This window comes from Leopardus geoffroyi, chromosome D1 (genome assembly GCF_018350155.1).
Source record: "Leopardus geoffroyi isolate Oge1 chromosome D1, O.geoffroyi_Oge1_pat1.0, whole genome shotgun sequence".
Classification (NCBI taxonomy): domain Eukaryota; kingdom Metazoa; phylum Chordata; class Mammalia; order Carnivora; family Felidae; genus Leopardus; species Leopardus geoffroyi.
Window position 1 is genome coordinate 107,319,515 of NC_059329.1, and position 27,185 is coordinate 107,346,699.

The 27,185-nt window shown below is 51.0% G+C and overlaps 1 protein-coding gene and 1 long non-coding RNA gene across 10 annotated transcripts in view; one reads left to right on the forward strand and one right to left on the reverse strand.

Annotated features, from left to right (window-relative positions):
* LOC123601868 overlaps window positions 1-14,473 on the reverse strand; it is a 48,349-nt gene extending 33,876 nt beyond the window's left edge. The window contains exons 1-3 of one of the 3 annotated variants that reach the window (XR_006714277.1): window positions 14,194-14,473; window positions 13,947-14,053; window positions 12,750-12,848 (exon numbers count right to left, since the gene is read on the reverse strand). This is a non-coding gene — a long non-coding RNA (uncharacterized LOC123601868). Of the gene's footprint in view, window positions 1-854; window positions 3,747-12,749; window positions 12,849-13,946; window positions 14,160-14,193 lie in introns of those variants that run through there. The other 2 variants (XR_006714276.1, XR_006714275.1) reach the window with 2 other exon arrangements.
* Window positions 14,474-14,584: 111 nt separating this feature from the next.
* Window positions 14,585-26,542, forward strand: SPINDOC (spindlin interactor and repressor of chromatin binding). 7 transcript variants are annotated; one of them, XR_006714273.1, is made up of 7 exons: window positions 14,585-14,926; window positions 18,420-18,749; window positions 18,849-18,998; window positions 19,261-19,469; window positions 19,563-19,763; window positions 21,298-21,515; window positions 25,752-25,926. XR_006714273.1 is itself a non-coding variant. In XM_045485679.1 (6 exons), the coding sequence occupies exons 1-6, from the start codon at window positions 14,800-14,802 to the stop codon at window positions 26,244-26,246; spliced, it is 1,512 nt and encodes a 503-aa protein (XP_045341635.1). In that variant the 5' UTR covers window positions 14,585-14,799; the 3' UTR covers window positions 26,247-26,542. The 7 variants fall into 7 exon arrangements, 5 of the variants coding, with proteins under 5 accessions (XP_045341635.1, XP_045341636.1, XP_045341638.1 ...); XR_006714274.1 differs by having other exon boundaries at window positions 21,304-21,515; XM_045485679.1 differs by lacking the exon at window positions 21,298-21,515 and having other exon boundaries at window positions 25,752-26,542.
* Window positions 26,543-27,185: the final 643 nt, after the last annotated feature.

A 27,185-nucleotide genomic window follows, 5' to 3' on the forward strand; every position in this document is an offset into this window, starting at 1 on the left:
ATGGGAGAAGATATTTGTAAATGACATATCTGATAAATGGTTAGTATCCAAAATCTATAAGAACTTATCAAACTTAACACCCAAAAAACAAACTAGTTAAGAAATGGGCAGAAGACATGAATAGACACTTTTCCAAAGAAGACATCCAGATGGCTACAAACATATGAAAAGATGCTCAACATCAATCATCATCAGGGAACTACAAATCAAAACCACGATGAGATACCACCTCACACCTGTTAGAATGGCTAAAATTAACACAAGAAACAACAGGAAAAAGGGGAACCTTTTGCACTGTTGGTAGGAATGAAAACTGGTGCAGCCACTCTGGAGAACAGTATGGAGTTTCCTCAAAAAAACTAAAAATAGAGCTACCCTATGATCTAGCAATTGCAATGTTAGGTATTTACCCAAAGGATACAAAAATACAGATTTGAAGGGATACATGCACTCCAGTGTTTAGAGCATATTATCAACAATAGTCAAACTATGGAGAGAGTCCAAATGCGTCCATCGGCTGATGAACACATAAAGGAGATGTGGTGTGTGTGTAAGTCAGCCATGAAAAAGAATGAAATCTTGCCATATGCAATGACATGGAGGGAGCCAGAATGTATCATGCTGAATGGAATAAGCCAACCAGAGAAAGATAAATATCATATGATTTTACTCATCTGTGGCATTTAAGAAACAAAAGAGATGAACATATGGCGGGGGAAAGAAGGAAGGGAAACAAATCGCAAGAGACTCTTAACAATAGAGAACAAACTGAGGGTTGATGGAGAGGAGGTGGGTGGGAGACGGGCTAGATGGATGATGGGTACTAAGGAGAGCACCTGTTGCAATGAGCACTGGGTGTATGTAAGTAATGAGTCACTGAATTCGACTTATGAAACCAATATTGCACTGTATGTTAACTAACATTTAAATTAAAAAAAATAATCAGATAAAAATGTATTCCCATTCCTTACATCTTTCCTACACATTTTCTACTTTCCTACATACAGAATTGCTTCCCTTGTTTCCATCAGTCTTAATTACATTTAGCAGAATTTTAACTCTTAGAAACCTTAGTCTCCAGTGAAAACTAAGTAGTAACCAACTGTCAACTGTTACACCAGAATTCTTTGGATGGCAAATTTATGAGTCAATTAAGCACAAAGCATGTTTTCCAACATTCAGATATTCTTAGTTTCTTTGCAATAAGAAGTCAAAAGCAGAGAAATCTTATGTTCAGTAATCAATGCTTTAGTATATTATCTCCTTTGGAAAAGACTTAGATGTCCAATGAATTCAATCCGATTTATCATCCAAGCAAAGCTTCAAACTGTCTTAACAATTACCCAAGAAAACTTTAATATAGACAAAATCAACCATCATCTTAAGTCATCGTTTTGCCGGCAAACTGCAACAGAGATAACATGGGCTTATTTGACCTTCAGTAAGCCAGGGTAGAATAAAAATTTCATATGTAATGCTGGTAACTCTAAAGACATGTCTATATTAATTAACCCAACAAACTTAAATCAGTTTAAGTACCGAATTATGTTCCACCTAGGTCCACTTAAAAGTCAATGAATTTGTTCCCCATTGTCAGATTTTACCTGGGACACCAGTGGGAAAATCTGAAGTGGGTGGTGAAAGTCCAAGGGTCTTTGCTCCTTGACAGTGAGGGGAGGAGGAGCAGGAGTTGAGAGTGCCAGAGGCACCAAGGATGGTATAGGAGCCAGTTACGTAGGTATCACCCAAGGGGTGCAGAAACAGGAGGAGGGGGAGGAGGAGGCAGAAGATTCGAGGTGGTGCCAGAGGACAGAGAAAGAGGATTCCTTGTTCTAAAGTTTGTCAGCTCGGACAGATGAGCAGATGCCATATTTGTTTGCTTGCTTTTCCCTCAACAAATGGAATTAGGCAATCCATGTTGGGCCAGAGAACACAGGAAACTTCCCTCAAACAAAGGGAGTTTTAGCAGCTGCTTGGGAATATTCCTTAAAGTCCCTGGCCCGAGGTAGACTAACCACAGTTGGCTCCAATTATCATAGTCATTAACCGGGGAAATGAATGAGGAAGCCCTACATCTATTAGGAGGAGGAACAGTGAAAGAAGGTCAGCGTCCCCTTCCTTTGGCCCCCAGATGAGAACCTGTGTTTCCTCCAGCAACCTGGATTCTATCAGGAGGAGGCCTATTTAATTATCATCCAGTACGTAAGAAGGGAGTTTATCAGCCAGGTTTGTGGCCAAACACAGTTTGCAAGGGTACCTTAGATTGGGGTCATGATTTAGGGCCATGAAGTCCTGGACATAGAGTATCTCAGTCCATTTGCCCCATTTCCTGCAGAAGAGATCTGACAGATAATCATACTAAGGTCATGCAGTGTTACCGAAGATCAGACTTTTTAACTTTTACAATATGAATTATTTCCAGTGGGTTAAAAGGCATCCCAAGGGAGAGTCCTTGAGAACCAAAGAAGAAGGCTAGAGAAGGTCCATTATCCAAAAAACTCCCCCTGACTCCAGGGTGGCATCCCACGTGCAGGATATGCCAGAGGTTCCTGGTGTCAAAGTAACCCAAGGCATCCCTCAAACGAAATCACTACTGATCGCCATCCTGCCTGCCATAAAGGCCTGGTAGGAGGGATTGCCAACATCCCTCCACTTCCCTGTTGCACCCTAGGCTGCAAATGGGTGCTGGTGAATGGACCGACATACTGTATTGTGCCATGCCATGAAGAACCTGCTGTTTTTAACCCATGGAGAACACTAGAAAAGTTTTACAAAGGAAAATTACCCAGTTTTGTAATTTAAGTAGTTAGTAGGGGACATTGACAGAAATCAGTAAAGACAGAAATGAATCATGGTCTAAGCAACGTTCTAACACACGTGGTCTTCACGGCCGATTTCCCTAGGAAATCGTCCCCAGTTGGGTTTTAAGGCTCGGAGTCCAGATGAGAAGACTCAGGCTGCACATTGGGCACCAAAATGATGGGAAATGTTGGGGTCCGGGAGTGAACAGTCAAGAGAGAATTCTTGAGATGTCTCTGGTACAAAAAGGACGGTTTTATTAAAGCACGGGGACAGGACCCATGGGCAGAAAGAGTTGCACCCAGATTGTGAGCAGCGACTGATTATATACTTTCAAGTTGGGAGGGGGTTAGGGATAGTGTAAACCTCTAAGGAATTTGGAAGCCAGGTTTCCAGGATCTTGAGGGGCTAGCAGTTGTTAGGAATAGGTCATTTACTACAACCCAGTAAACTCTTAGTCGTGAGACCCCTCAGATGTATATCAGAGGGCCCTATGTTTACAGGATGATTGTTAACATATATCTTTGTGGGGGAGAGAGAAAGGAAGTTTCCAAAGGGAGTTTTTACAAGATCCTGGAAATCAGACTAATGTCAAACTAAGGTTGCCTTTTGCCTCTAGCAATGTATTGACATTGAGGCAGCTGAGCTCCTTGAGGAAGGTCACTCTGCCTGTCTGTAAGTTGTAAGGAAGCTTGATTTCTTTTTCTTTTGCCTTTGTTCTCTACATCAGCTGTGATGTTCATCTTTGCCACCACATAGCGGATTCTGCCTGAAAACAAACCCAAGGCAGAAGATCGAACCCGGAGATGGAGAGATATGACATTCCTGAAAATATCATGTGTGCTCCTGAATCCAGCGATGCCTGAAGTCAGCTCGGGGTTTTTCTGATACGTGGGCCAACGTTTTCTCTTTTTCACTTGACCCAGTTTGCATTTGGTTTCTATCGTCTGCAATGGAAAAGTTCTAAATGATGCAGGAAACAAGCAGGGGTCAGATCATGAAAGACTCGTATGTAATAAGTTTGGACTTTATCCTGGGGTAACTGGGAACCAAGCAGGGGGAAAGCATGGTCCCTCTTACAGAAATTGTGGAGCCCATTCTTCTGCCCGAGGCCAAAACCAGATCCACTACGTTATATTGGTCCTCGAATCCCCAAATCCCATCACTGTCAACGTTATCAGAGGTAGACTGTAAATCGAAAGACTTTAATGACTGCTGGTACCACTCCCTGGGCAACTAACCAAGCAGCTAATAAAAGTAGGTATGGGGGCAGGGTGCCTGGGTGGCTCAGATGGTTAAGCAGCAGACTTCGGCCCAGGAGCCTGCTTTGGATTCTGTGTGTCCCTCTCTCTCTGCCTCTCCCCCACTTGTGCTCTCTCTCTCTCTCTCTCTCTCTCAAAAGTAAATAAACATTTTTTAAAAAAAAAGGCTGAGGGGCGCCTGGGTGGCTCAGTCGGTTGGGCGGCCGACTTTGGCTCGGGTCATGATCTCGCGGTCCGTGAGTTCGAGCCCCACGTCGGGCTCTGTGCTGACCCGCTCAGAGCCTGGAGCCTGTTTCGGATTCTGTGTCTCCCTCTGTCTCTGACCCTCCCCCGTTCATGCTCTGTCTCAAAAATAAATAAACGTTAAAAAAAAAAATTTTTTTTTTTTAAAAAAGGCTGAAAAAAAAAAGTAGGTATGGGGGCACCTGAGTGGCTCAGTTGGTTGAGCATCTGACTTTGGCTCAGGTCATGATCTCGCAGTTCGTGAGTTCAGGCCCCACATCAGGCTTGCTGCTGTCAGTGCAGATCCTGCTTCGGATCCTCTGTCCCTCCCCTGCTTGCACTCTGTCTCTCTCTCAAAAATAAATAAACATTAAAAAAAAAAAGGTAGATATGGCTAGGGGCACCTGGGTGGCTCAGTTGGGTAAGCATCCAACTCTGGATTTGGGCTCAAGTGATGACCTCGGGGTTTGTGAGATTGAGCCCCACATCGGGCTCCACACTGACAGCACAGAGCCCACTTAGGATTCTTTCTCTCCCTCTCTCTCTGCCCTACCCCCACTTGTGCAAACGTGGATTGATAATGGACCCAGGCGAAGCAGGAAGGAATTTCATCTGAAAAGATAAGTTGAGAGCCATGCAAATGGGCAGGGGGATGTCTTTTTAGATACAGATTTATACTTACTGCCTCCAGAAATTTTGACAGTGGGGGTTGAAAGATGTGCTTACTTAAGAAGAAACCTAACAAGGGAACCAGCGGGCAACCCACCACACTCATCTCTGCTCTGGGTGCCAGAGGCCATCACCCAGAGCTTGCCGGCCTGGCAGGAAGTGAACATCAGCGACCTTCCCACTGAAGCCCAGGACCCACTCTGGACAACAGGATGCAGGAAGGAACACAGAAGCAAAATCTCCCCCTGTGGAAAGGGGTGGAGCCTTCCTTAGGAAGAAAGAAGTTGTCTTACTCAGAGACTGACAAGGAAGTTCATGTGCACACGCAGGGTGAACCTGATCACCGGAAAGCAGTCAGAAGAGAACCATCCATCAAGACAAAGATGGGAAGAAGTCTCGAGTCACATACTACTTCTCTGTGGGACACAAGGGAAGGTTCACGTGAGCCAGAATTGTAACCTTCGCTCCCTTTAGAATGTAAATTCCTCCTGAAAATGGCCTAATTCGGTGTTTTGCAAACTTTCTGTATGTGTAGGAATCACCCATAGGGCTTGTTACAAGTGTAGCTTCCTGGAATCCTTCTATAGGTTCTGATTTTGTAGAAAAAAGTGGACAGCTGTTGTCTTATACCCTCAGTATCCTTCACCCTGTCTTTGGTACCCTTTGGGGAAACAGAACGAGAGACGTTTGTTCGTTCATCAGCTCCCATCCCTATTGGTCACTGATGGTTCCCTAGGCCACCCCCTTTTAGGATGCACATGTGTTAGCGCTGAGTAAGGTCCCACAATGTCTCCCACTGGGGTGTCAGAGGAACCCCAGAGCAAAAAGTGAAAGGTACAAGGTGCAGGCAAGGGGCAATCAGGTTGTGCCTACATGAAGTTGACAAAGCCTGCCTAGGACGGGCTATAGCTGGGGGCGCCTGGGTGGCTCAGTCGGTTGAGCGTTTGACTTCACCTCAGGCCATGATCTCACGGTTCGTGAGTTCGAGCCTCGCGTCGGGCTCTGTGCTGACAGCTCAGAGCCTGGAGCCTGCTTCGGATTCTGTGTCTCCCTCTGCCCCTCCCCTGCTCACACTCTGTCTCTCAAAAATAAATAAACGTTAAAAAAGTTGTTGTTGTTGTTGCTGTTGTTTTAAAGCACTGGTTGTAGCTTGGAAATGAGGTGTGGCTGAGAAGATCTGAAGTTACGCACAAGACTGTTCCTGGAAAGTCTGCTTCCAGAATTCTCGGCACCACTCCATTCAGTCCAGTCTACTACAAGAGGATTCAGGGAATGAGATCCATCCGTTACCTTCCTCATCTATCCCCTTCTCGATTTCTCTCACCTACCCCCAGCATTCTGCCCACTCAGTGACACTGAAGTCACTGAGGGCCACCATCGATAAGTGGTCACACTAGTGGGGATTTGAACCCACACAGATTGTCTCCAGTGCTTGGGATTTTTACCACTTAACCTATAAAACAATGTCAAGGGAAGAAAGTCCAGGGTGGGTGGCATCCAAGTTCAGGGAGAAAGAAAACCAAAACTGCTTAGAGACGTCTAGTGTGATCAAGGAGGTAGGTAGATAGACCACCAAAAGCACAACGGACCAAGGGGAAAAGAGAGAAACTGGCTGACACCGACATTAAAAACATTTGTGCTGTGAACAATACCTCTGAGAGTAGACGGAAGGAGCAGCTGGGTGACTCAGTCAGTTGGGCACCTGACTCTTGATCTTGGCTCAGGTCATGATCTCATGGTTTGTGAGCTGGAGCCCCACATTGGGCTCTGTGCTGCCAGAGCAGAGCCTGCTTGGGATTCTCTCTCTCTCTCTCTCTCTCTCTCTCTCTCTGCCCCTCCCCAGCTTCCACATGTGCGTGCGCCCTCTCTCTCTCTCCAGATAAATAAACACTTTCTAATAAAAGAAATATTAAAGAGAGAGAGAGAGAGTAGAAGGAAAAGCCACAGAATAGAAAATATTTACGAATCACATGAGAGATAAGGGTCTAGCATCCAGAATATATAATGAACTCTTACAACTCAACAATACAAAGACGAATAAACCCAATTTAAAAATGAGGCAAGGATTTGAATAGACATTCTCCCAAAGAAGATATACAATTATGAAAAGATGTTGGGGCGCCTGACCGACTCAGTCAGTAGAACCTGCAATTCTCGATCTTGGAGTCATGAATTTGAGTCCTGTGGGGGGGGGGGGGCAGAATTTACCTTTAAAAAATGTTTAACATCATTAGTCATTAGGACAATGCAAATCAAACCTCTGAGATATACCACACAGCTGGCAGGATGGCTATACTGTAAGCGATGGACGATAACAAGCGTGGGCAAGGTTGTGGAGAAATCGGATCTCTCCTACGTTGCCGGTGGGAACGCGGGGCGCAGCCGCTGTGGAAGCACATTTTGGCAATTCCTCAAAAAGTTCAACGTAGAACTAGCATATGACCCAGCAATTCCACTCCCAGGTTCATACCCAAAAGAACTGAAAACAGATGTCCAAATAAAAACTTGTGCACGTATGTTCACAGTAGCAACATAGCCAAAAGGTCGAAACGACTCAAATGTCTATCATCAAACAAAACGTGGTATGTATCTACAACTGAATATGGCCCAGCAAAAAAAAGAAATGAAGGACTGGGCGCCTGGGTGGCTCAGTGGGTGAAGCGTCTGACTTCGGCTCAGGTCATGAGCTCTCCGTTCCTGAGTTGGAGCCCCACAGGGGGCTCTGGGCTGACAGCTCAGAGCCTGGAGCCTGTTTCAGATTCTATGTCTCCCTCTCACTCTCTGCCCCTCCCCTGCTCACACTCCGTCTCTCTCTCTCGCTCTCTCTCAAAAATAATAAAATAAACATTAAAAAAAAAAACCACTGATACATGTTAGAGGAATGAACTTGGGAAACATTTTGCTAATTAAAAGCCAATCACACGCAAAAAAGCCAATCACAAAAGGCCAATACTGTATGATTCCCTTTATACGAAGTGCCCAGAATATGCAAATGTATCTAGACAGTAAGTAGATGGGGGGGGGGGCGGCGATGGACAATGAGTAGTGACTGCTAGCGGGTATGGGGTTTCTTTTAAGAGGAGCGAAAATGTTCTGAAATCATACTGTAGTGATGTAGATTGCACATGGAATTGTACGCTTTAGATGCGTGAATTGTATGGAATGTAAATTATATCTCCTAAAGCTATTTTTAATAACCTGAATGCCCCACATGCCAGGAAACCCCTCTGTCACCCGGGCAAACCAAGAAGGCTTGTCCCCCTCATGCCACCCTCAGCCCTATAACATTTAAAAAATAATAATAACCAGGGCGTTGGGGAGAGAACACAAGGTCTGGAAGCATTAGCTTGTTGTGGCAACGCTGCGTAACAAACCCTGAAACGCAGTGATTTACGAAAGCAAGAGTTTATTTCTTGCTCACGGGTCTGTGGGTCAACGGCGCCTCTCCTAGGCCAGCTGGGCGCGGGCGCACTTGGGTGTCTCCCGTTCCAGGACCCAGGCTGGAGGGGCAGCGTGCTCTTGTCATGGTGGACAGCACATGCCAGGAGGGGCCAACCCACAGCACGCAAATACCCACAAAGCCTCGGCTAGGATATCGCTTACTTCACGCTAGCTCACTCTCTCCTGGCCAGGGCAAGTCACGTTGCCAAGCCCAAAGTCAGTGGGATGGGAAGGTATTCCCCGCCTAGTAAGAGGCACTGAAAAGTCTCAAGGTAAGGAGGCTGGGCGTGTAATCTTACTACAGGGGGAGTGAAATAGTTGAAAACAAGCCAGTTCACCACAGCTACTGGGCCAAATACTTGTCATTCCTGCCTTATGAGACATTTGTCTAATGTCTGCTGCATTGGGATCTTTTTTTCCTTTAGTAGGAATTACTATCCTTAAAATCGCGATTCTACAAGTAAAACTACAGACGCGAAAAACTACAGATGGAAAAAAAACTTTAAGATGTGAAAATGAGCCATAATCCCACCATCCAGGGTTAACCAACGTTAATAGCTTCCTGTTCATTCCTGCATATATGGAACCACACTGGTGCTTTTTCTAACATAATCAGGATCACGATATACATAGTTTTGTAATCTCTATTGCCAGTTAAAATCTCATGAATACCTTTCTATATAAAAACATAGATCGGGGTGCCTGGGGGGGGCTCAGCCGGTTGAGCATCTAGCTTCAGCTCAGGTCACGGTGTCACGGTTCTCGAGTTCGAGCCCCGCGTCGGGCTCGCTGCTGGTAGCACTCAGACTGCTTAGGGTCCTCTGTCTCCCTCTCTCTCTGTCCCTCCCCCACTCACACTCTCTCTCTCAAAAATAAATAAAACATTTTTAAAACATAGATCATATTTCTTCTTAGAAAAATATTTTTTAATGTTTATTTTTGAGAGAGAGAGAGAGAGAGAGAGAGAGAGCAGGGGAAGGGCAGAGAGAAAGGGAGACACAGAGTCTGAAGCAGGCTCCAGGCTCTGAGCTGTCAGCACAGAGCCCGACGCGGGGCTCGAAGTCATGGACCAAGAGATCATGACCTGAGCCAAAGTCGGACATTCAACCAAGTCACCCAGGCGCCCCTAAAAAATAATTATTCTAATGTTTGTGTGAATTGTAGAGTGCTTACAACATTTTGCATGTGTTAATGAACATTTTCATCAATCATTCTGTTATCACAACACATTTAGTTCTGTTTCTCATGTTTACTTTTTTTTTTTTTTTTAGAGTGAGAAAGAGAACTCGAGTGGGGAAGAGGGGCAAAGAGAGACAGAGAGAATCTGAAGCAGGCTCCACACTCAGTACAGAGCCCGACACGGGGCTTGATCCCACGACCCTGGTCATGACCTGAGCTGAAATCAAGAATTGGACGCTCACCCAGCTGAGGCACCCAGGTACCCCCCCTTCAGGTTTACTTTTGATCTGTATCAATGTTATTCCATTTTTTGCTCCAACAAAATCACAGCCTACGTGTTTGCTGGTTTGCACACTTAACGTTATTTCATAAACGCTTTTCCAGGTTGTTACAATCTGGATTATCTATTCTTTTTGGTGCTAACACACCATCATTTGTTAGCCGGTTCCTGTTGTTAGACATTGTGGTTATTTCTAGTATTTTACTATTGTATTCATTCATCCCCAAAATTCTCGTTGCATTGATTGGCTGAGGGTTTTGCTTGTTTTTTGTTTTTGCCTTCTTTTCTCCCATTCTTCCCCTCAGATCAAGCAGAGATGGCCCAGTTGTTGGCATTTTCCAACCGCTGAGTTCAGTAATGTTTCAGCAGTTCGGGAGAGGTGGTTTACTGCTATAGATTTACATAGTTCATAGCCACTGCCCTATATAGTTATTGATAGCTGTCCTCAGTAGGAATGGCTTCCAGAAATTCTCTTGCCCACTAACCTCATTCAGCTCATTTACTGGCACCAAAGTACAGGACCAGAAGTCATTTGGTGATATGAGTGTGTCCTACAGAGGCCAGCACAGAAGCACATGTGGCCAGTGGAGGGGAAAGGAGGTTTGAAACATAGAGTTACAAGCTTGTCTATGGAAATAGCGACCATATCACCTGCTATTTGGGAAAAGCCTATCTATAAGGAGAAAATAAAGCTGATATACAGAAAGAGGCAGAGGCCAGAGGTGAAAAGAATGTCCTAGTGGCATTCATTTCCTGGGTCCAGTTATCCCCAGAGCCTGCCCGTGTCCCTGCTCTTCCCATGATTGGGTATTCAGCCCTTCCTTGAAATCCAAGAGTCAACAAATCCATTTTGTTTGAGCTACTTTGAGTTGACATTTTTGCAACAAGAGCCCTGACATACAGGCTCCAAGGTGCTACCACAGCCCCTGGGCCCATGCTGGAACTAGAAAGATGGACAGAAAGATGGACCTGCCCTCCAGGAGCCCACAGCCCACAAGGGACTGAGGCATGAAAACAAACCATCACAGCGTGCTGTGCCCTTATGCCCATTTCATAGTAGAGCTGTCCCAACTGAGTCCAGAGCCAAGGGAAGGGGACATCTGACTACCTGCAAGAACTGAGTAAAATGTCACCCAGGAGTAAGAGTGTCCTAAGTTTTAAGGATTGAGTAGTTCAAGTGGCAAACGCTGCTGTATCTGCCTTGAGTCATTATTTTTCTTCTTTTGGATGACTTCAGGGTAACTCTTGGCAATGGGATTACTGAGCCGAAGAGCATGGACGGATATTTATTACGGCTTTTGCTGAAGGCCACTACAAAATGCCAAGTTAGGAGCAAAGCCACACATGCACCCGCTTTCTTAGTCATCAACGGCCCTCTCCACATTTAGAGCTCCTTTATTTCCTGCAGCACCCCATTCACTGTCCCCACTCAGCACAGAGGCTTAAAATGCCACCAATAGTAAAAGCTGTACCCAAAGGAAATGCTTCATCCCAGCTTGGGCCTCTGGCCCAGGAGACATTACGGAGAGTAGCCTGGAGCAGCGAATTGCTGGAAACAGACAATTCGCCCCCAACTCTCCTATCTCCAGGCTGCCCTTCCTGTTTTAGGAATCTCATATTCCAAAGCCAAATTCACAAAGTCCAAAGACAAGTTACAGATGTCCTTATCTAGGAAATGCCTACCCGCTCTCCTCCGCGTGGTGCTATCTCCACAATAGAGATTCCGCAAGCTCTCATTTGGCTCTGACTATGCAGCCGGTGGATGAGAATTCCACCTAAGATGGTCCGGAGCTCCCTCTCAAGTGCTCGGTGCAGAGAGGGCTGGCTCAGCAGCAGGTGTGACAGGGGGAAAGAGCCCTGGTTTTGCAGTGGGACGGAATTGCTCTGTGGCTTGCAAGCTGCTTGACCTCAAAGGACTGATTTCTCTCAGATTTGATTTCTTCATGTACATATCGGAGCTAATAATATCTACCCTTTTGTTCATTTAATATGTGAGCGCTTGGGTGGCTCAATCAGCGAAGCATCTGACGTTGGCTCGGGTCATGATCTCACGGTTGATGGGTTCGAGACTCGCATCGGGCTCTGTGCTGACAGCTAGGAGCCTGGAGCCTGCTTCAGATCCTGTGGCTCCCTCTCTCTCTGCCCCTCCCCCGCTTTGTCTCTGCTTCTGTCTCTTTCTCAAAAATAAACAAACATTAAAACAAAACAAAACAAAACAAAACAAAAACCCAGTACTTCAAGTTCACAGAGAAGCAGAACAGAACTGTAATGGAAAGAGCAGGGACAGGACAGGCAGAGCCAGAGCTGAGTCCTGCTTTTGCAACAAACCATGTTTCATTAAATCTAGGATATCGTGCTAGCAGGACAAGACATTATTTTATGTATCCTTACAAAAAAAACTCTGCCAGGGGCGCCTGGGTGACTCACTCGGTTAAGCATCCGACTCTTGATGTCGGGTCAGGCCATGATCTCACGGTTGGGGAGTTCAAGTCTCCCATCAGGCTCTGTGCCGCCGACAGCAAAAAAAGCCTGCTTGGGATTCTCTCTCCCTCCCTCCCTCCCTCTCTCTGCCCCTCCCCTGCTCCACGTCTTTCCCTCAAAATAAATAAGCATTGAAAAGAAAAAAACTCTGCCAAATTCTGACACGATTTCTCATATTGTATTGTATTTTATAGTTCAAGATCTCTTCCAGACTTACTGATACTTTCACAGAGACATTTATCATATTTGTCTTCATATACATAAAAATGAAAATGTATGCAAATTAAATTGGCTAAGGTTGTCAAGGCCCTCCAACCAAAGACCACCAGGAACACAGCTGTTATCAAAAAAAAAAAAAAAAAAAAAAAAAAAAAAGGTTAGGTTTACTTAACTTGCTGCTGTAAAGGAGAACGTACCCTAGAGGAAGTCTTCATAGGAGTCTCTTTACGTTGGGGCTTGTGTTCCACGGTTCTGTGGAGGACTTAGGGAAGTGGGGACCAGTTCTGGATTGAATGCTGTCAAAAAGCAGAGGCATTTTAGAGACTGAGTATCCTCTAGGAAGCAGGAGGATGTAAGCAGGGTTAGTGTTATCTCCGATCTGATAAAGAAGCAGCGGGGCGCCTCGGTGGCTCAGATTGGTTGGGCTTCCAACTGTAGTTCAGATCATGATCTCACAGTTCAAGCGGGTTCCAGCCCCGCGTCAGGCTCTGTGGTGACAGCTCGGATCCTGGAGCCTGCTTCAGATTCTGTGTCTCCCTCTCTCCGTCCCTCCTCCAGCTCGCGCGTGTGCGCGCGTTTTCTCTCTCTCTCTCTCTCCTCAAAAATGAATAAATATTACCAAAAAAAAAGCAGCAGCAATCACTGAGTCATCTTTGTGGTCACAAAGTGGCCTCACCTATGTCTCATTCTAATTCTGCTGGTAACATCACAGTCTGATTATCAGAAGGGCGATCTTAAACTTTCTCGATATCCTGAAAACTTCACAATGATGTCCATGATAGAAAGCATTCCCATTCCAAGGATGTTAAAATGTAGGGAAAATGCTCACCTTAGACTTGATGAAATAGGATTCTTGCTATATTACCCTGGGCAAATAATTTAACCCTTTAAGCCTCAACTTCCTGCTCTGTAAAATGGGAACAATACCTTGTACCACTTAAGACTTGTGAAGACAAAGTGCCTGGTATAATATTGGGTGTATCACTCGGGGTCCAACGGGGAAAACAGGAACCACTCTACCTGAAACAAAGAACTTAATGCAGGGTATTGGTGACACCTGTGAGGGAGGGGGGTTGGAAGGACTGGGAAGTCCAACAGGGGACAGGGAGGCATCCCGGAGATTAGCAAACACAAGAAGCTCCCCAGCACTCCTTAACTGGAGGGACAAATGGAGGAGTGTTTGGTCTGATACGGTGTCATTTTAAGATGCATTTCCAGGGTCAGACATTTTCCCAGCTGAAATGTCACCAGAGCTCCCACAGCAGAGGGAGATGCCCATAAAAGCTCCCCCAAAGTAGGATTATGATGCCGCAGTGTCATGGCAACTGGACTCTGGTCTTGGGGCTCTCAAAGATTTGTGTGACCTTGGGGAGGCTCAAAATCTCTCGACTCACATTTAAGTCATGGAAATCAACACCATCGGGGTGGTCTGCGTGTGCCCACACTCCACTTGGCTTTTCCTTCTTTGCATCCCCTTGTCCAGAAGGTTCCACAATGTTTTCTGAGAGAAAGGATGAGATAGTCTAAGAAAGCAGATAAGGTGCCCAAGGTCACAAGGCTGGCAAAAATCCGAAGGAATTCAGTCTCCCCACCCCACCCCACCCCCGCCCTCTTTCCTTCCCACGCCGAGGCCCCGCTCACTGCCCCGCCGGTTCTTTTCCCGCCCGGGGCATCTTCTGGCGGAGGAAGGTGTGTGCCAGGAAAGGCAAAAGCGACCCCGAACACAACCCCAGGGCACCCGGTAGCGCTCCGGACGCCCGCAAGCGTGCCCGACCTGCAGCTCGAGGGAGGGCGCCCCCCGCCCACGGGGTCTGGGGGCCTCTCCCGCCCGCCGGCAAGCCCCGCCTCCGCGCCGGAGGGCGGCCGGGAGCCCGCGGCCCTCCCCGCGGCCCTCCCCGCAGCCCTGCGGGTCCCCGGGAGGCTAGCGGAGCCGCGTGCCCGGGGCGGGGCCACGCGCGATTGGCCGCGCGGGGTCGGGGGCGGACCCGCGGCGGGCCGGTCGGGCGGGCGCCGACAATGAGCCTCCATAAAAGGGAGCGGCGGGGGCCTGGGGCCCCGGATTGAGCCCTCCCCGCCCGGGGTCCCGACGCGCTCGGTCTCGGGGAGGCCCGGACGCGTCCGTCGCAGGCCGGGCGGTGAGCGGCGGGCGGCGGGGAGGGGGCTCCGCGGAGCGGGAGGCGGCCCCTGGCTGCGCGCCCGGCGTCCGGCGTCCGGTCACCGCGATTCCCACCCCCTCCCGGCCGCACCATGGCCCTGAAGGCCGAGGGCGCCGCGCTCGACTGCTTCGAGGTGACGCTCAAATGCGAGGAAGGGGAGGACGAGGAGGAGGCCATGGTGGTGGCCGTAATTCCGCGGCCCGAGCCGATGCTCAGAGGTGAGGATGGAAGGGAACCCCGCTTCCGCGGCCCGGGGCCGGGCCGGGCGCCCCCTCCCCTCCCCCTCCTCAGTCAGGGGTTCCGCCGCCCCCTCCCCCTCCTCAGTCAGGGGTTCCGCCGCCCCCTCCCCCTCCGGCCTGGGGCCCGGGTGAGCTCTCGCTCCGCCCCCTCCAGGGGTTGGAATCTGGGGCCTCCCCGAATTCCCTCTCCCCCGCCCCCGTCCAGGGTCTGGAGCCTTCGATCCACACCCGGCGCGCTCCGGATCTTCCGGTGCCCGAGCGCCCCCTCGCCCGGGCCCAGCACCGGCGGCCGCGGTCTCCCGCCCCGCGGGGAGAGAGGCAGACATGGGGCCAGGCTGTGTTCTAGGCCGAGGGGCAGCGAGGCCTCCGGGCCGGAGGCTGGGCGCGGCAGCCTGGTGTCCGGAGAGATCCCGAGGATGCCGCTCCCCAAGAGGAGGATTTTCAGGGCCGTCTACGCAGAAAGCTTTCCTGGTCCCCCAACCCCCCTTGCATCCCAGGCCTTCCACTTGCGTAAGCCACAGGTGTCAGATTCTAGCGCTTGAGGGGTGAATGAGATTGCGTACAGCCTACTCCGTTTAGGGAAAGACGTGCTTTCGAGGGGTACCCTCAGCCACGCAGGAAGGAGATGGCCTTGGGAGGGGCTTTGAGGAACAATCTCGGAACACTTGGTTTCCCCTCCCCCTTTCCCAGTTTCTTTAGTCCGCAGAATCTTGCAAACCATTAAAAAACAAAGGGTCATCTTCCTGGAAAACTTAATATTCGTGAAAATGCAAAAAAAAAAAAAAAAATTTTTTTTTTCATGCGAATGCAAATATCTCTTCATCCTCAGATACCTGTTCCCAAAGCGGGGACTGTACCCCAAAAGAGATTGAATTGAGAGCAAGGCCATTCATTTAACCGCAGCAGAGCTTGCTGTCTCCCTGCACTGTCTCTCCTTTTTGGAATCTGGAGAGTTATAAAACGAGTCAGGGAAGTAAAGATCACTACCCTTCTCAGAGCTTTGCATGGAACAGAGGTTCTTTCCTTGCTTTTGCTGGTATTTATTGAATGCTGGATGCCAGGGTGTCTCAGTTGTCCTGACAACCGTGCAAAAAGCACCCTATTCCCCACTGTTAGGGGTGAGGAAGAAGTCCGGAGAAGTTAATTCATTCAACAGGTCTTTGTCAGGCGCCTACTGTAAGTCAGGTTTTAGACTGGGCGCGCTAAAATGGCCGCAAAGAAAGAGGGAACGTTTTTTCTGGAACGTATATATAAATGAGTGACCAAGGACAGACAGACAAATGCATCGTGTGTCAGGTGGAGATAAGTGGTTCAGAGAACACTAGAGCAAAGAGGGGAGAAAAGAGAGCGAGGGCGTTTTATTTGGAATATCAAGTGGTCAGGAAAGGCTTCTCTAATAAAGTGAATTTTGAGCACAGGCCCAAAGGAAGAGAGGGAATGAACCTTGCAGATAATTGGAAAGCATCTTAGGCAGACGGCATCCTAAGTGTAAATGTCCGAACGCAGAAGCTTTTTGAAAGAGTTGGGGTAAGGGGGAGAAAGGATGGATTCAAGGTTTTTGGCCAGAGCAGCTGAAAGGACGGGCCTCCCACGCACCGAGACGGGAAGGCTAGGACGCAGGCGCGTGCAGCTAGCGAGTTACGGTTTCAACGAGGTCAGTTAGAGATGCCACACAAGTGGTGTGGTCAGATAGGCATCAAAAACGTGCGTTTAGATTCCATGGGAGAGTCTGGCTGGAGGTACAAATACCAGAGTCGTCAGCAGGCAGACAGTGGGAAAGAGGTAGACAGAAGGGGTCCAAGAACTAACCAAATGGGGGGGCTCTCCAGTGGTTCCAGGTTAGAGACTGAGTCAGTCCCTCATCACACATTTTTTTTTTTTAACGTTTATTTATTTGGAGAGAGAGCAGGGGAGGGGCAGAGCGAGAGAGGGAGAGAATCCCAAGCAGGCTCTGCACTGTCAGCACAGAGCCCAAGCCAGGGCTCGTTGCTGTGAACCGTGAGATCATGATCTGAGCCGAAATCAAGAGTCTACATGCCAAGCACTGTTCTTGATGCTGGAGATACGGGTGTGACCCATCAGAAGTCATGCCGTTCTGGAGCCTACAGTCCAGTGGGGGAGACAGAGTGCACAAGTAAAACACGGGTTAGGCCAGGTGATGGGGGGCTGAGGAGTGAAGGGGAGTGGAGTGCTCGGGGGGAGGGGGGAGGGGACGGACAGATGGCAGCTTCCTGCGGGGAGCAGAGAAGGCCTCATGAGAAGACGGTTCTTCAGCAGCGCCCCGAAAGAAGCAGGAGCCGAGCAGGCACCTGAGAAGATGAAAAGGAAGCAGCACAAGTGACTGGAAGAGAGTCCCAGGGAAGTACGAGATGAACCCACAGGAGGCGATGCCCGGAAGCCAAGTGGCAAAAATCAAGATGGAAGAAGCGATGAGTCCGAAGGTGAAGCTTAAGGACCAGCTGCTGGGTTTAGCATTGCTGACCTTGACGAGGGCTGTTTTGGAGGAATGGTGGGAAAGAGCCCGATGGCAACCAAGAGGTCAAGGCTCCCGTTCACAGTCACGTGGGACATAGGACCTGGATCTTCTGAGTCCTGGCCAGTTCTCAGACCCATACCGAATGCCACCGCTCACGTGCATCCCTAGGTGTTGGGGCCTCCCGTGTTTGTGTCCCATCCCATCTTACCTGAGAAGGTAAGAGAGAGGTGCGGCCAGGAGAGGCCACAAGGATTCCGCAGAAGCACTGAGCTGCCAGGCTAACGTGGGTCGAGGCGCAAACGGTTTCTGCCCTGCCACAGCTTGTGGTCCATGTGCACGAAGAGTGGATGGGAGGCAGACCAATGAGATCACACCTGCAGGTGCTCTGGAAAGGGATCGTGACGGGATAGGATGGCCTTTGGAAGGTGCCTCGCCAGGTAGAGAAACGGGCATGCCTCTCCTTCACCGACTGAAGGCTCACCAAGCATCTCCTTTGTGCCAGGCCCTGTGGGGACAAGAAGATGATGACACTGACCGATCTTGTCCTCCAGAGAGGATGCACAGTGGTCTGGAAGTCAGGTCGGATACAACCAGCTGCCAGGGGTGGGAGGTCGGGAGACAGTCCCAGGAGTAGCTTTTCGAGCAGGGCCGTGAAGGAAGTAGAAGAATTTGTCAGACTGGTCAGGATGGTCTGGACAGTTGTCCCAAGGCCGAGGACATGCGGGAACACAGCCTGTTGGAAAAATCTGTGGTCCGAGACCAGATTGAGAGAAGATCCAGAGTGAGAAAGCAGAATGCCAAGGCACACGGGTTGTGTTTAATACGGTCAGTGCCTCGCGGGCTGCAGGGGAAGGGAGAAAGAGAGACTTTGGGGAGGAGTGTTCTTCCCCTCCCCACCCCCCACTGCTCCACCAAGTTTGGGGAGTCATGTTGTGAGTATTTCAGGCCGTGGGGCACTTTTACTGATAGCACTCTCTGGCACCTCTCCCTCTGCAGTGGCCCAGCAGGAAAAGACCCCACCACCTAGGCCCAACCTGCTGGAGGCGGGCGGCGACGGCTGTGAGGAGCCCAGGCAGCAGGTGTCTTGGGAACAGGAGTTCCTGGTGGGAAACAGCCCAGGAGGCAGCGGGCGGGCACTGTGCATGGTGTGTGGGGCCGAGATCCGGTCCCCCTCCGCGGACACGGCGCGCATGCACATTCTGGAGCAGCACCCTCACACCCTGGACCTGAGCCCTTCGGAGAAGAGCAACATCCTGGAGGCCTGGAGTGAGGGGGTGGCCCTTTTGCAAGACGTCAGAGCTGAGCAGCCTTCTTCACCCACCTCAGGTAGTTGGAACTGGGGGTCAGGGGTGGAGGACACAGGGAAAAGTCGGGACTCTGGGAGCACTCGGAGCTCACTGGGTGTTTGCCACCTGCCACCTGCAGACTTGGGCCAGGATGTCGAAGCTGACCCAGACTCTGACCCAGACCCTGCCAAAATGCCAGCAGAGATTGTCGTCCTCCTGGACTCTGAGGACAACCCATCTCTCCCGAAAAGGAGCCGGCCCAGGGGACTCCGCCCCCTCGAGTTTCCTGGTCAGTCTTTGGAAAGCCCTTATGGCTGAGCTGGGGAGAGGGGAGCATGTGCCCTGTGTTCTGTGTGGAGAGAGGCTCAGGCGCGGCCCGTTCTTTTCTGTTCTGTTCTTTCTTTTCGCAGGGGTGGGGGGAGGAACAGAGGGAGAGGCGCGACCCCTTCTTTTCTTTTTTCTTTTCTTTTCTTTTGGTTGGGGGGGCAAGGGAAGGAACAGAGGGAGAAGTGCAGCCCCTTTAAAAGGTATGGGGTCTTTTCGTTCCACAGCTGCCCCCGCCTCAGAGCCAGGAAACAAGAAGCCCCGTGGTCAGAGATGGAAGGAGCCTCCTGGGGAAGAGCCAGTTAGAAAGAAAAGAGGCAGACCCATGACCAAAAACTTGGACCTGGATCCAGACCCTGACCCAGGTGACGGGGAGGCCCAGTGTGGGTGCGGGCATGGGCTCTGGCCACGGTGCTCCGAGAGGAAAGCCAAGCCGGTGAGGGGGGCGGTGGGGTCCAGGTCTTTGGATTCTGACTTTAGTAGCGATAGGCCGCTCAGACCCACAGTTCCGTCTCGTGCTTCCTTTCAGACCCCCCATCGCCCGACTCCCCCACGGAGACTTTTGCGGCTCCCGCTGAGGTCCGGCACTTCACCGACGGCAGCTTCCCCCCTGGCTTCGTCCTCCAGCTCTTCTCCCACACCCAGCTCAGGGCCTCAGACAGCAAGGACTCACCCAAAGAGGAGAGAGCTGCTGAAGGGGGCCTTCCCCAGCCGGAAAGCCCCTCTCCAGGTGAGCTCCTGAGAGGGGACCACAAGGGAGGGTCAGACAGGCACGTCCCTGGGGTCTGGCCTCGTCAAGGCTGCTCTGCAGCAGAGTCTAGGGAAGAGGTGGTTAGCACTCAGGTCTCCTGAGAGACGGGGCCAAAGGCAGGCAGATTTGAATGACAGAGACTGGCCAGAAAGCTGAGCTGCCCGGCTGGCTCCTGGGGAGTATCCTGGAATTGGTCGTGAGGTTGGACTAGTCCAGTGCTTCCAAACCCATCACCACACTTAAGACTGATTCCGCCCGGAACCTGAGGTGCCCACCTCGCCCTGGTGGAGCGAGGGCCTGAGCGGGACTAGAACAGGAGAAGGGACCCGTGGTGAGCTCAGCAGGCACCTCGGTGGAGACCGCAGGTCAGCGAATTGCCCGATGTTAATGATCAGCACACGTGTCTGTGTCACGTTCAACCGATTTTCGGCAAGTTTTGTGTGTGATTCATCTGGCCCTTGGGAAAGTATGTTTCGTGTAGAAAGGCTGAGTCTCAGAGACGGTTCCTTCTTCCCTCGGTCCTTGTATTCGTGTCCTGTGGCTGCTGTAACACATTAACCACAGACGTTAGTGGCTTTTACAAGAACACAATTTACTGTTCTTTAGTCCCAGAGGTCAGAAGCCTGGAATGGGTCTCACTGAGCTAAAATCTGGATGTCGGCGGGGTCATGTTACTTTCTGGAGGCTCCTGGTGGGGAGGGAGGGGGTCCATTTTCTTTTCCTGCCCAGCTTCTTGGAAGCTGTGTGCATTCCTTGGCTTATGCTCTCCTTCCATCTTCAAAGCCAGTGGCGACCAGTAGAGTCCTTCTGAAGATTCCATCTTTGGTCTGTCTCTTCTGCCTCCCTCTCCCCCATGGGGACCCTTGTGATTACATCAAGCCCACCAAGATCATCCAGGACAATCCCTTTATTTGGAAGTCAGCTGATAGCAACATTTATTCCACTTATAGCCTTAATTCTCCCTCGCCACATAACTTATTGTATTCGCAGGTCCTGGGGATTAGGGCAACCTCTGCCTGCCACGGTCACATAGCCGAGTGGTGGCAGAATGCAGGTTAGACTGGAATGCATTCTAGGAGGGCAGAGGGTGAGCCTGCTTCCTTTTCGTCTCTCCAAGCCAGACATCTCAGGCTCAGGAAGTGGTTCTTACAGGAGTGACTGAGCGGCACACACAGTCCCTCGTCCCAGCCTGTCTGAAGTGTGCATTCGGAGTTAGAGCTCAGGGGACGATAGCACACGAGGTGCCGCGGGCTCCCCAGAGCAGGGCTCTCAAAAAGGAGGTGTACTTTTTGCATAAAGAAAACAATGCAAATGTGTCCCTTCTGCTCCACCTCGCTCACCCGCGGGGACCGCTGTTAATCAGCTTGTATCCTCGAGACCTTTTACAAAAAGCTTAGTGCGTGCGTGCGTGCGTGCGCGCGCTTAGTGATGTTTTACCAAAGTGGGTTCCGCTTTTTCCATCTTGAGGCAGGCCTCACCCCTTCACGTAGATCACGGTTTTAACTGTCTCAAGTTTCAGCTTGAGCCACATTCCAGTCCTGCCTCCCCGAGACTGTGTGCTCTGCTTGGACTTGAGCGTTTCCCGAGCTTCCTCGTTCTCTTCGGTGGATCACTGCTCTAAATGGCTGACCGCTTCCACTGTTTAACGGGTCTTCTGGTTTCATTCTCGAAAGGGAGCCTTCATTTTGAGTCCTGGGATACCCTGGGCCCAAATTCCACCCATCTGGAGTGGTGAGTAGCTGAGAAGGGAGTCCCTGAGATCTCAGGTTCATATGGGGTGTGCGGGCAAAGTCTCCGAGGCCTTGGGGTTCAGTAATTTTGTGAGAGGGTTTTTCTCGGCAGTGGTGAGATCTAGGGAGGTTGGAGGGGGCCGGAACCCGCAGCAGACGCTGTGCAGCGCGGCGGCAGGTGTTCCTGCGGCCCAGCCCTGAGGGAAGCACTGTGGAAAAATGACATGAGTGAGGCAGCCTTTGTACCCAAGAAACTTAACTCTCTGTTTCGGGGGTACAGGTCGGAGGCAGTGCCGCTGCAGGTAAAGAATGGTGGGGTGCCCTCCGTAGTTCTGTGCAGAGAGAACACAGACTCCGGAGTAATGGTGTGACTGTTTCCGGATCCCAAAGCTTGGGCAGATTTCTCAAAAACCTGCAAGGCCTCCGCCAGAATGTCTTCACTTTGAGTTGCGTTACGTATTGAAGTTCTTGGAAGATTCCGAGTAAAGATGCTACCGCTTTTTAAAAGTTTGAAAGTCAGAGATCCGAAATTGGGGAAAGGGTGTTGTAGTGAGGTCAGCTGAGCTCATAGATACAAATCTGAAGCCAGGGAAGACTTTCTAGAACTTTCCAAGGGCCTTGCAGGATGAGGGTGGGGACGTGTGCAAGCCAAGAGAGAAGGTGAGCCTTAAAGACCCCACTCACAAGTTGTGGGAAAAAGAGCGTCTTTGTCTTGCTAGTGTTCGATGTGAGTAAGACCTGGAGACCTGGCTTTTAGGATTCCTTGGCCGGGCCCAGGACGTTTCCAGGCTGGGCCAAGGAGAAAGTGTGTGTGTGAGCTTCGCAAGGGTTAGGGTCCTTGTTCACTGCTGTATCCTCCGCACCCAGTAACGCGCCTGGCGTAAAGAAAGCCCTCAGTAAAGACTTCTCAAAAGAAGAGTGGACAGTGCCTGCCTTTACTGGTCATTTGGCAGTAACCTTTTCAGAGTCGCTGCTCAGAAACAAACTTTAATGAGAAAGGACAGAAAAGGACTTGGGCCCACCCTCTGGAGAAGGCGTGTGCAGGTATGCACACATGCACAAATCGGGGTGGGGAGTGGGGGGAGAGAACAAGGCTGGGGAAGCAGAGAGATTTGGGCTTCCCAGGAGAGAAGGGGACCAGTTCTGGGCTTGGAGTGCAAAAGGGACTCGGCTTGGCCCTGGGGACTAATAAATCAATCCTCCTGACCTGCTCTTTCTTGGCCCTGGAGCCCGAATCATGCCTGATTTCTGGCAGGACATCACACCTCTCCTGATGCTCCCCTCCCCACCCACCCTCACCTCTGCCCTCCATGTTGCCAGAAAGAATTGGTACTTAATCCTATTGCTTTAAGAAGTCCGTAAGTTAGTGAGCTCTTACTGTGTGCTAGGCTCGTTAATGTCTTAGTGTGTTATCTCTTTAAATTCCCACAATCACCATGTACAGTATTATGATTTCCATTTTGAAGAGGAAACAGCCAGAGGGGAGGTAAGGCCCTTCTCAGGGCCCCTCACCTAGTAAGTGGCAGCCTGTGTGCATTTCTACCTGTGCCCATCCCCCTCCAGCATCCAAGCTGCATCCTCTGCCTTCACTCTGCTGCTGGGACTAAACGGCTTCTGGAACAGCCTAGCCCTCTCGACCCACTGCTTGCGCCCACCGCCCCACCCCGCTGGCTGCTCTCTCCTCCCTGTCCACCGTCAGTTTTTCCCTCTCCTCCAGATCTTACCCAGCAGCCTATACCAAGCTATGATTTTTCCCTTCCTGACCTCTTTTTCCTCCCTAGCGCCTGCACCATGTGTCCCCAAACCATTTCAGCAAAGCTGGGGAGCATTTTCTACACTAACTGGCTCTCGTCTCTCCGGGAGCCATTTCCATTCTCCCATCTCATGCTGAAATTGCTTTCTTGGCAAGGTCACTGTTGACTTGTCTAAGATAAAAATCCAGCAGTCAGTTCTCTGTCCTTACCTTTCCTGATGCAGCAGTAATGGTGACCTTGCCTAATAACTCCTTCCCAGAGCCGCCTTCCACCCTTGGGGTCCCGGGCAACTGGCCGAGTCTTCCTCCAGCCTCACCCGCTGTTCTCTTTCTCCTGCCTGTTCTTCTGCACATGGGTCTGATGGTTATCTTTCCTCCCCTTGGTCGAATGTGAGCTGCTTCAGGTCAGGAAGTGTGTCTGTTTCATTTCCCATGATCTCCCCATTTTCCAGCACGGGATCTAGGTGCTATTTACGTGTTTGGCGAGTGAGGAGCTAGATGCCTGAACCACGGGGCAGGGCCTTACTTCCAGAGCAATCCAGGCCTAAGTTCACATGCTCTCACCCAGCTCTCCCCCTAGGTTCCAGCCTCTCATCCAGGGGCCCGTGTGACATGTCTGTGGTTGTCTATAAGATCTGTCAAACTGGCATATCGGAACTGAAGCCCCACCTCTACCCCCACCCCCAGCCTTCTCTCCCCTTTCTCCATTCTGCACTTTACTCAGGCTAAATAAATCCTTAAGAGTCCTCCTTTTCCGTTTCCCAGGCTCCGCGTCGAGCAGTCCGCAAATCCCGTTAGCCCCACCTCCAAAACCCGTTCAGAATTCACCTTCCTGTCTCCCCCGCCACTGCAGCTACCGTGGTCCAAGCCATCTCTTGCCTGGCTCCTTGACAGCCACCTCACTGGCCTCCCAGCTTCTGGTCTTTGCCCGCTGTAGTCTGATCTCTTACAAGTAGCCAGGGTCCCTAATGAAAACCACGTTGGATGTTGTCGCTGCTGTTCCTGTCCCACTCCAGATAAAAAGTCAGGGTCCTCATGGTGACCAGCGATGCTCGCCCCAGCGAGCATCTTCCCTCTCCTACCCTCTCCGGCCCACTCTGCACAGGCACCGGCCTGCTGTTGTACAGCAGCAGGCATGTGCCAGCAGGGCACCTGCATTCACTTTTCCTTCTGCCTGGAATGCTGTTCCCCATCTGTCCACATAGCTGACTCCTCACTCTTTGTACGTTTCCGCTAACATACCCGCTGTATAAGGCCCTCCACGCTGTCCTGTCCCCTTCTCTGGTATACATATGTATATATATTTTTTCTTTGCTTTGTTTCTTTCCATACATAACACAGTGCATCTTGTATTTGTTTATCTTATTTATCGGCCCCCACCACTGGAACATCGATTCTAGGAAGGGTACTGGGTCTGCTCCATGCACTGTCAGAGCTCTAGCAGCAGGAACAGTGCTGGGCACAGCGTAGGTGCTCGAGAACCTGCAGTTAAATTCAGGAACAAATGAATGGGATTGAGCCTGCTCTCAAGGAGCTTCTAGTTCGTCAGAGACACGGGGGAGCTCATGCAAATGCAGAGCGGAGTTTGCTCAATTGTGTAACACGCTGGCCTGGCAGCCGTTAAGTGGTTTTGATCCTCCGCAAACTGTGCAGCAAAACTGTGCCTGTTTTCTCGGCCACGTTTTAAATCCAGTCTCTAAAAACAGCCTAGGAAAAACACCACAAACCGATGCGTCTCAAAACAGACGTTGCAACAGTCCGCATGTTCTGTTTTGCTTTTCAGTGTAAAGTAACTTCTGCACGTGCCCGTGTGGCTGCTCGAAAGCTCTGGGGAGCCTGCCCTCCCCTGGGTGAGGGCCCGGTTTTGCTTATTATGAGGTTGCTCCCCAGTGCTAATCCCCCGATTCCTGATCCCTGTGTGGTAGGTGCTGACTCTCGGGAGGGGATGAGCCTGGTGAACGTTGCAAAGCAGAGCTGGGGGTGCTGAGCCAGGCCTGTGCATCCAGGACTCTCCCCTTACCCTGCGTACCCATTCAAGAGCCCCTCGGTGGGCAGAGTTGTGTCTTACTCTGTTTGCGGGTCCCCACTCGCATCCCTTCTGCCCACACGGGGCAGAAGCACTGAGGCTAGGGTGCCCAGTGAAGTTTTAGATGAGATAGCCGACTGAAGGTAAGAGCTGAGCGAGGCCTACAGCACTGCGCCTCTGGGCACCAGGATACACGAGGGAGGAAGCCTACGACGGGGCATGACTGGCTTATGCCAAGGGAGCCGTGACCTCGTTTTCCGGTCGCTCGTGGCCCCTGGGTGAACCAAGAGTGGAGCTTCTCACTGTCCTCAGGGTCCCCCTCATACCAGGCTCTGGGCTGGGGAAATGAGGGCCCGGAAATGGAGGTGCGGTTTGCAGAGGCCTTCAGGGGACGTCCTTGTGGTGGGGGTCTGGAGGGCCCTGACTTGTGTGTGCTCTCTGCTCCCATCCCTGCCCAGCTCCCCCTCCGGGGCTTCGCGGGACACTGGATCTCCAGGTTATCCGCGTACGGATGGAGGAGCCCCCGGCAGTCAGCCTCCTGCAAGACTGGTCCAAGCACCCCCAGGGCGCCAAGGGTGTGGGAGCAGGTGACACCCCAAACTGGCCTACAGTTCTGTCGGAATCCAGCACCGCTGTCGGGGGGCAGCCAGAGGCAGGGAGTGGTGTATAGGTTCTTGCTTTCCTGGGGAGGCGGGAAGGGAAGAGGCGGGGTCCCCCTTTGGCTTATCACTCAGAGCTGCCCAGCTCGGCCACCTGATGGAGAGAGTAAAACTGGGTGCCAAGGCAGGCTGGAGGAGAGGGCGGGGGGCAGCATCCACTGTCACTCGGGGGCATTGGCAGACGCTCCCGGCAAGGCATGGGGCCGGGCCCTGAGAGGGGCAGGCTGGCCTGAGGGCAGTCGTGCGGTAGGGCATTGGGCCTGTGGAGAACACCTACCCCAATCCTTTTGCTGACCCAGACCTCTCCGTCCCCCCTCCCAGCCCCCACCATTCTCCCTTGGCACAGTGCCTTACACAAGAGGTGGTCATGATGGGGTTTGAACTGAGTCCCACTACCTCGGGGGACGCCTCTCCTCCCCCACCCGTTCAGGCTCCTAAACCAGGAGGCCTCCATTACCTCTTCCCGTTCCATCCCTGCAGGAGGCCCAAGCAGCCCACCTGGGGGCTTTTGTTCACTCCCTTCTTTCACCTGTTTTCCTGTTGTATATATCTCCTTTGTTGACAATAAATTATTTTTTTTTATTAAGAGAGTTCCGTCTGGGCCGTCATTGGGGGAAGGGGGGGTATTCAGCCTCCTGGAGCGACCTTGAGGGGCAGGAGGGCTGAAAGAGGGTCCTGGGTGGGAGGGCAGAGCAGGGCCAGGCCAGGGCTTTGGTGGCTGGAGGACTGGGGCTGACTTGGTGCCAGTCAGAGGGACACCTTGCCCCTCCCCCCTCCCCCCCCCCCCCCGCCCTTGAGATGGGGTCAGAGACACCTTTAACATTTTGTACCTTCTGACTCAACTTGGTAAGCCTCTAAGAGAGCCTATGGAGGTGCGGAGAGGGGCTCAGTGGCGCTTACACCTTAGGAGCTGAGACATAACCTGACCTTTTTAAAGTGAAATGGTTGTGCCCGCAGGGGAGAGAGATGCCTCCCCTCCCCTGCCCCAAGATGCTCCAAACTGCCCTCTCGTTGACTTAATTAAACTCCCTCCCCTGCCTGGTTTCCCCATTCCCTGGACCAAGAGATGGTCCATTTGGGGTTTCTTCACCAGATTCCTTATCCTCCTAAACCAGCATCACAGACCAAATCCATGTGGGGTGTTTTTCTCCCCTTGGGTGACATGGGCTCTGAAAAGGAGCTTGGGGAGCTTGTCTCAGACCCCAAACCCCACTGCCACATTTAGAATCCAGA

Coding starts and splice junctions, on each gene's coding strand:
- SPINDOC (XM_045485678.1), top strand. CDS start 14,800: ATGGCCCTGAAGGCCGAGGGCGCCGCGCTCGACTGCTTCGAGGTGACG. Junction 14,927..18,419: donor GCCCGAGCCGATGCTCAGAG/GTGAGGATGGAA, acceptor CTCCCTCTGCAG/TGGCCCAGCAGGAAAAGACC. Junction 18,750..18,848: donor GCCTTCTTCACCCACCTCAG/GTAGTTGGAACT, acceptor TGCCACCTGCAG/ACTTGGGCCAGGATGTCGAA.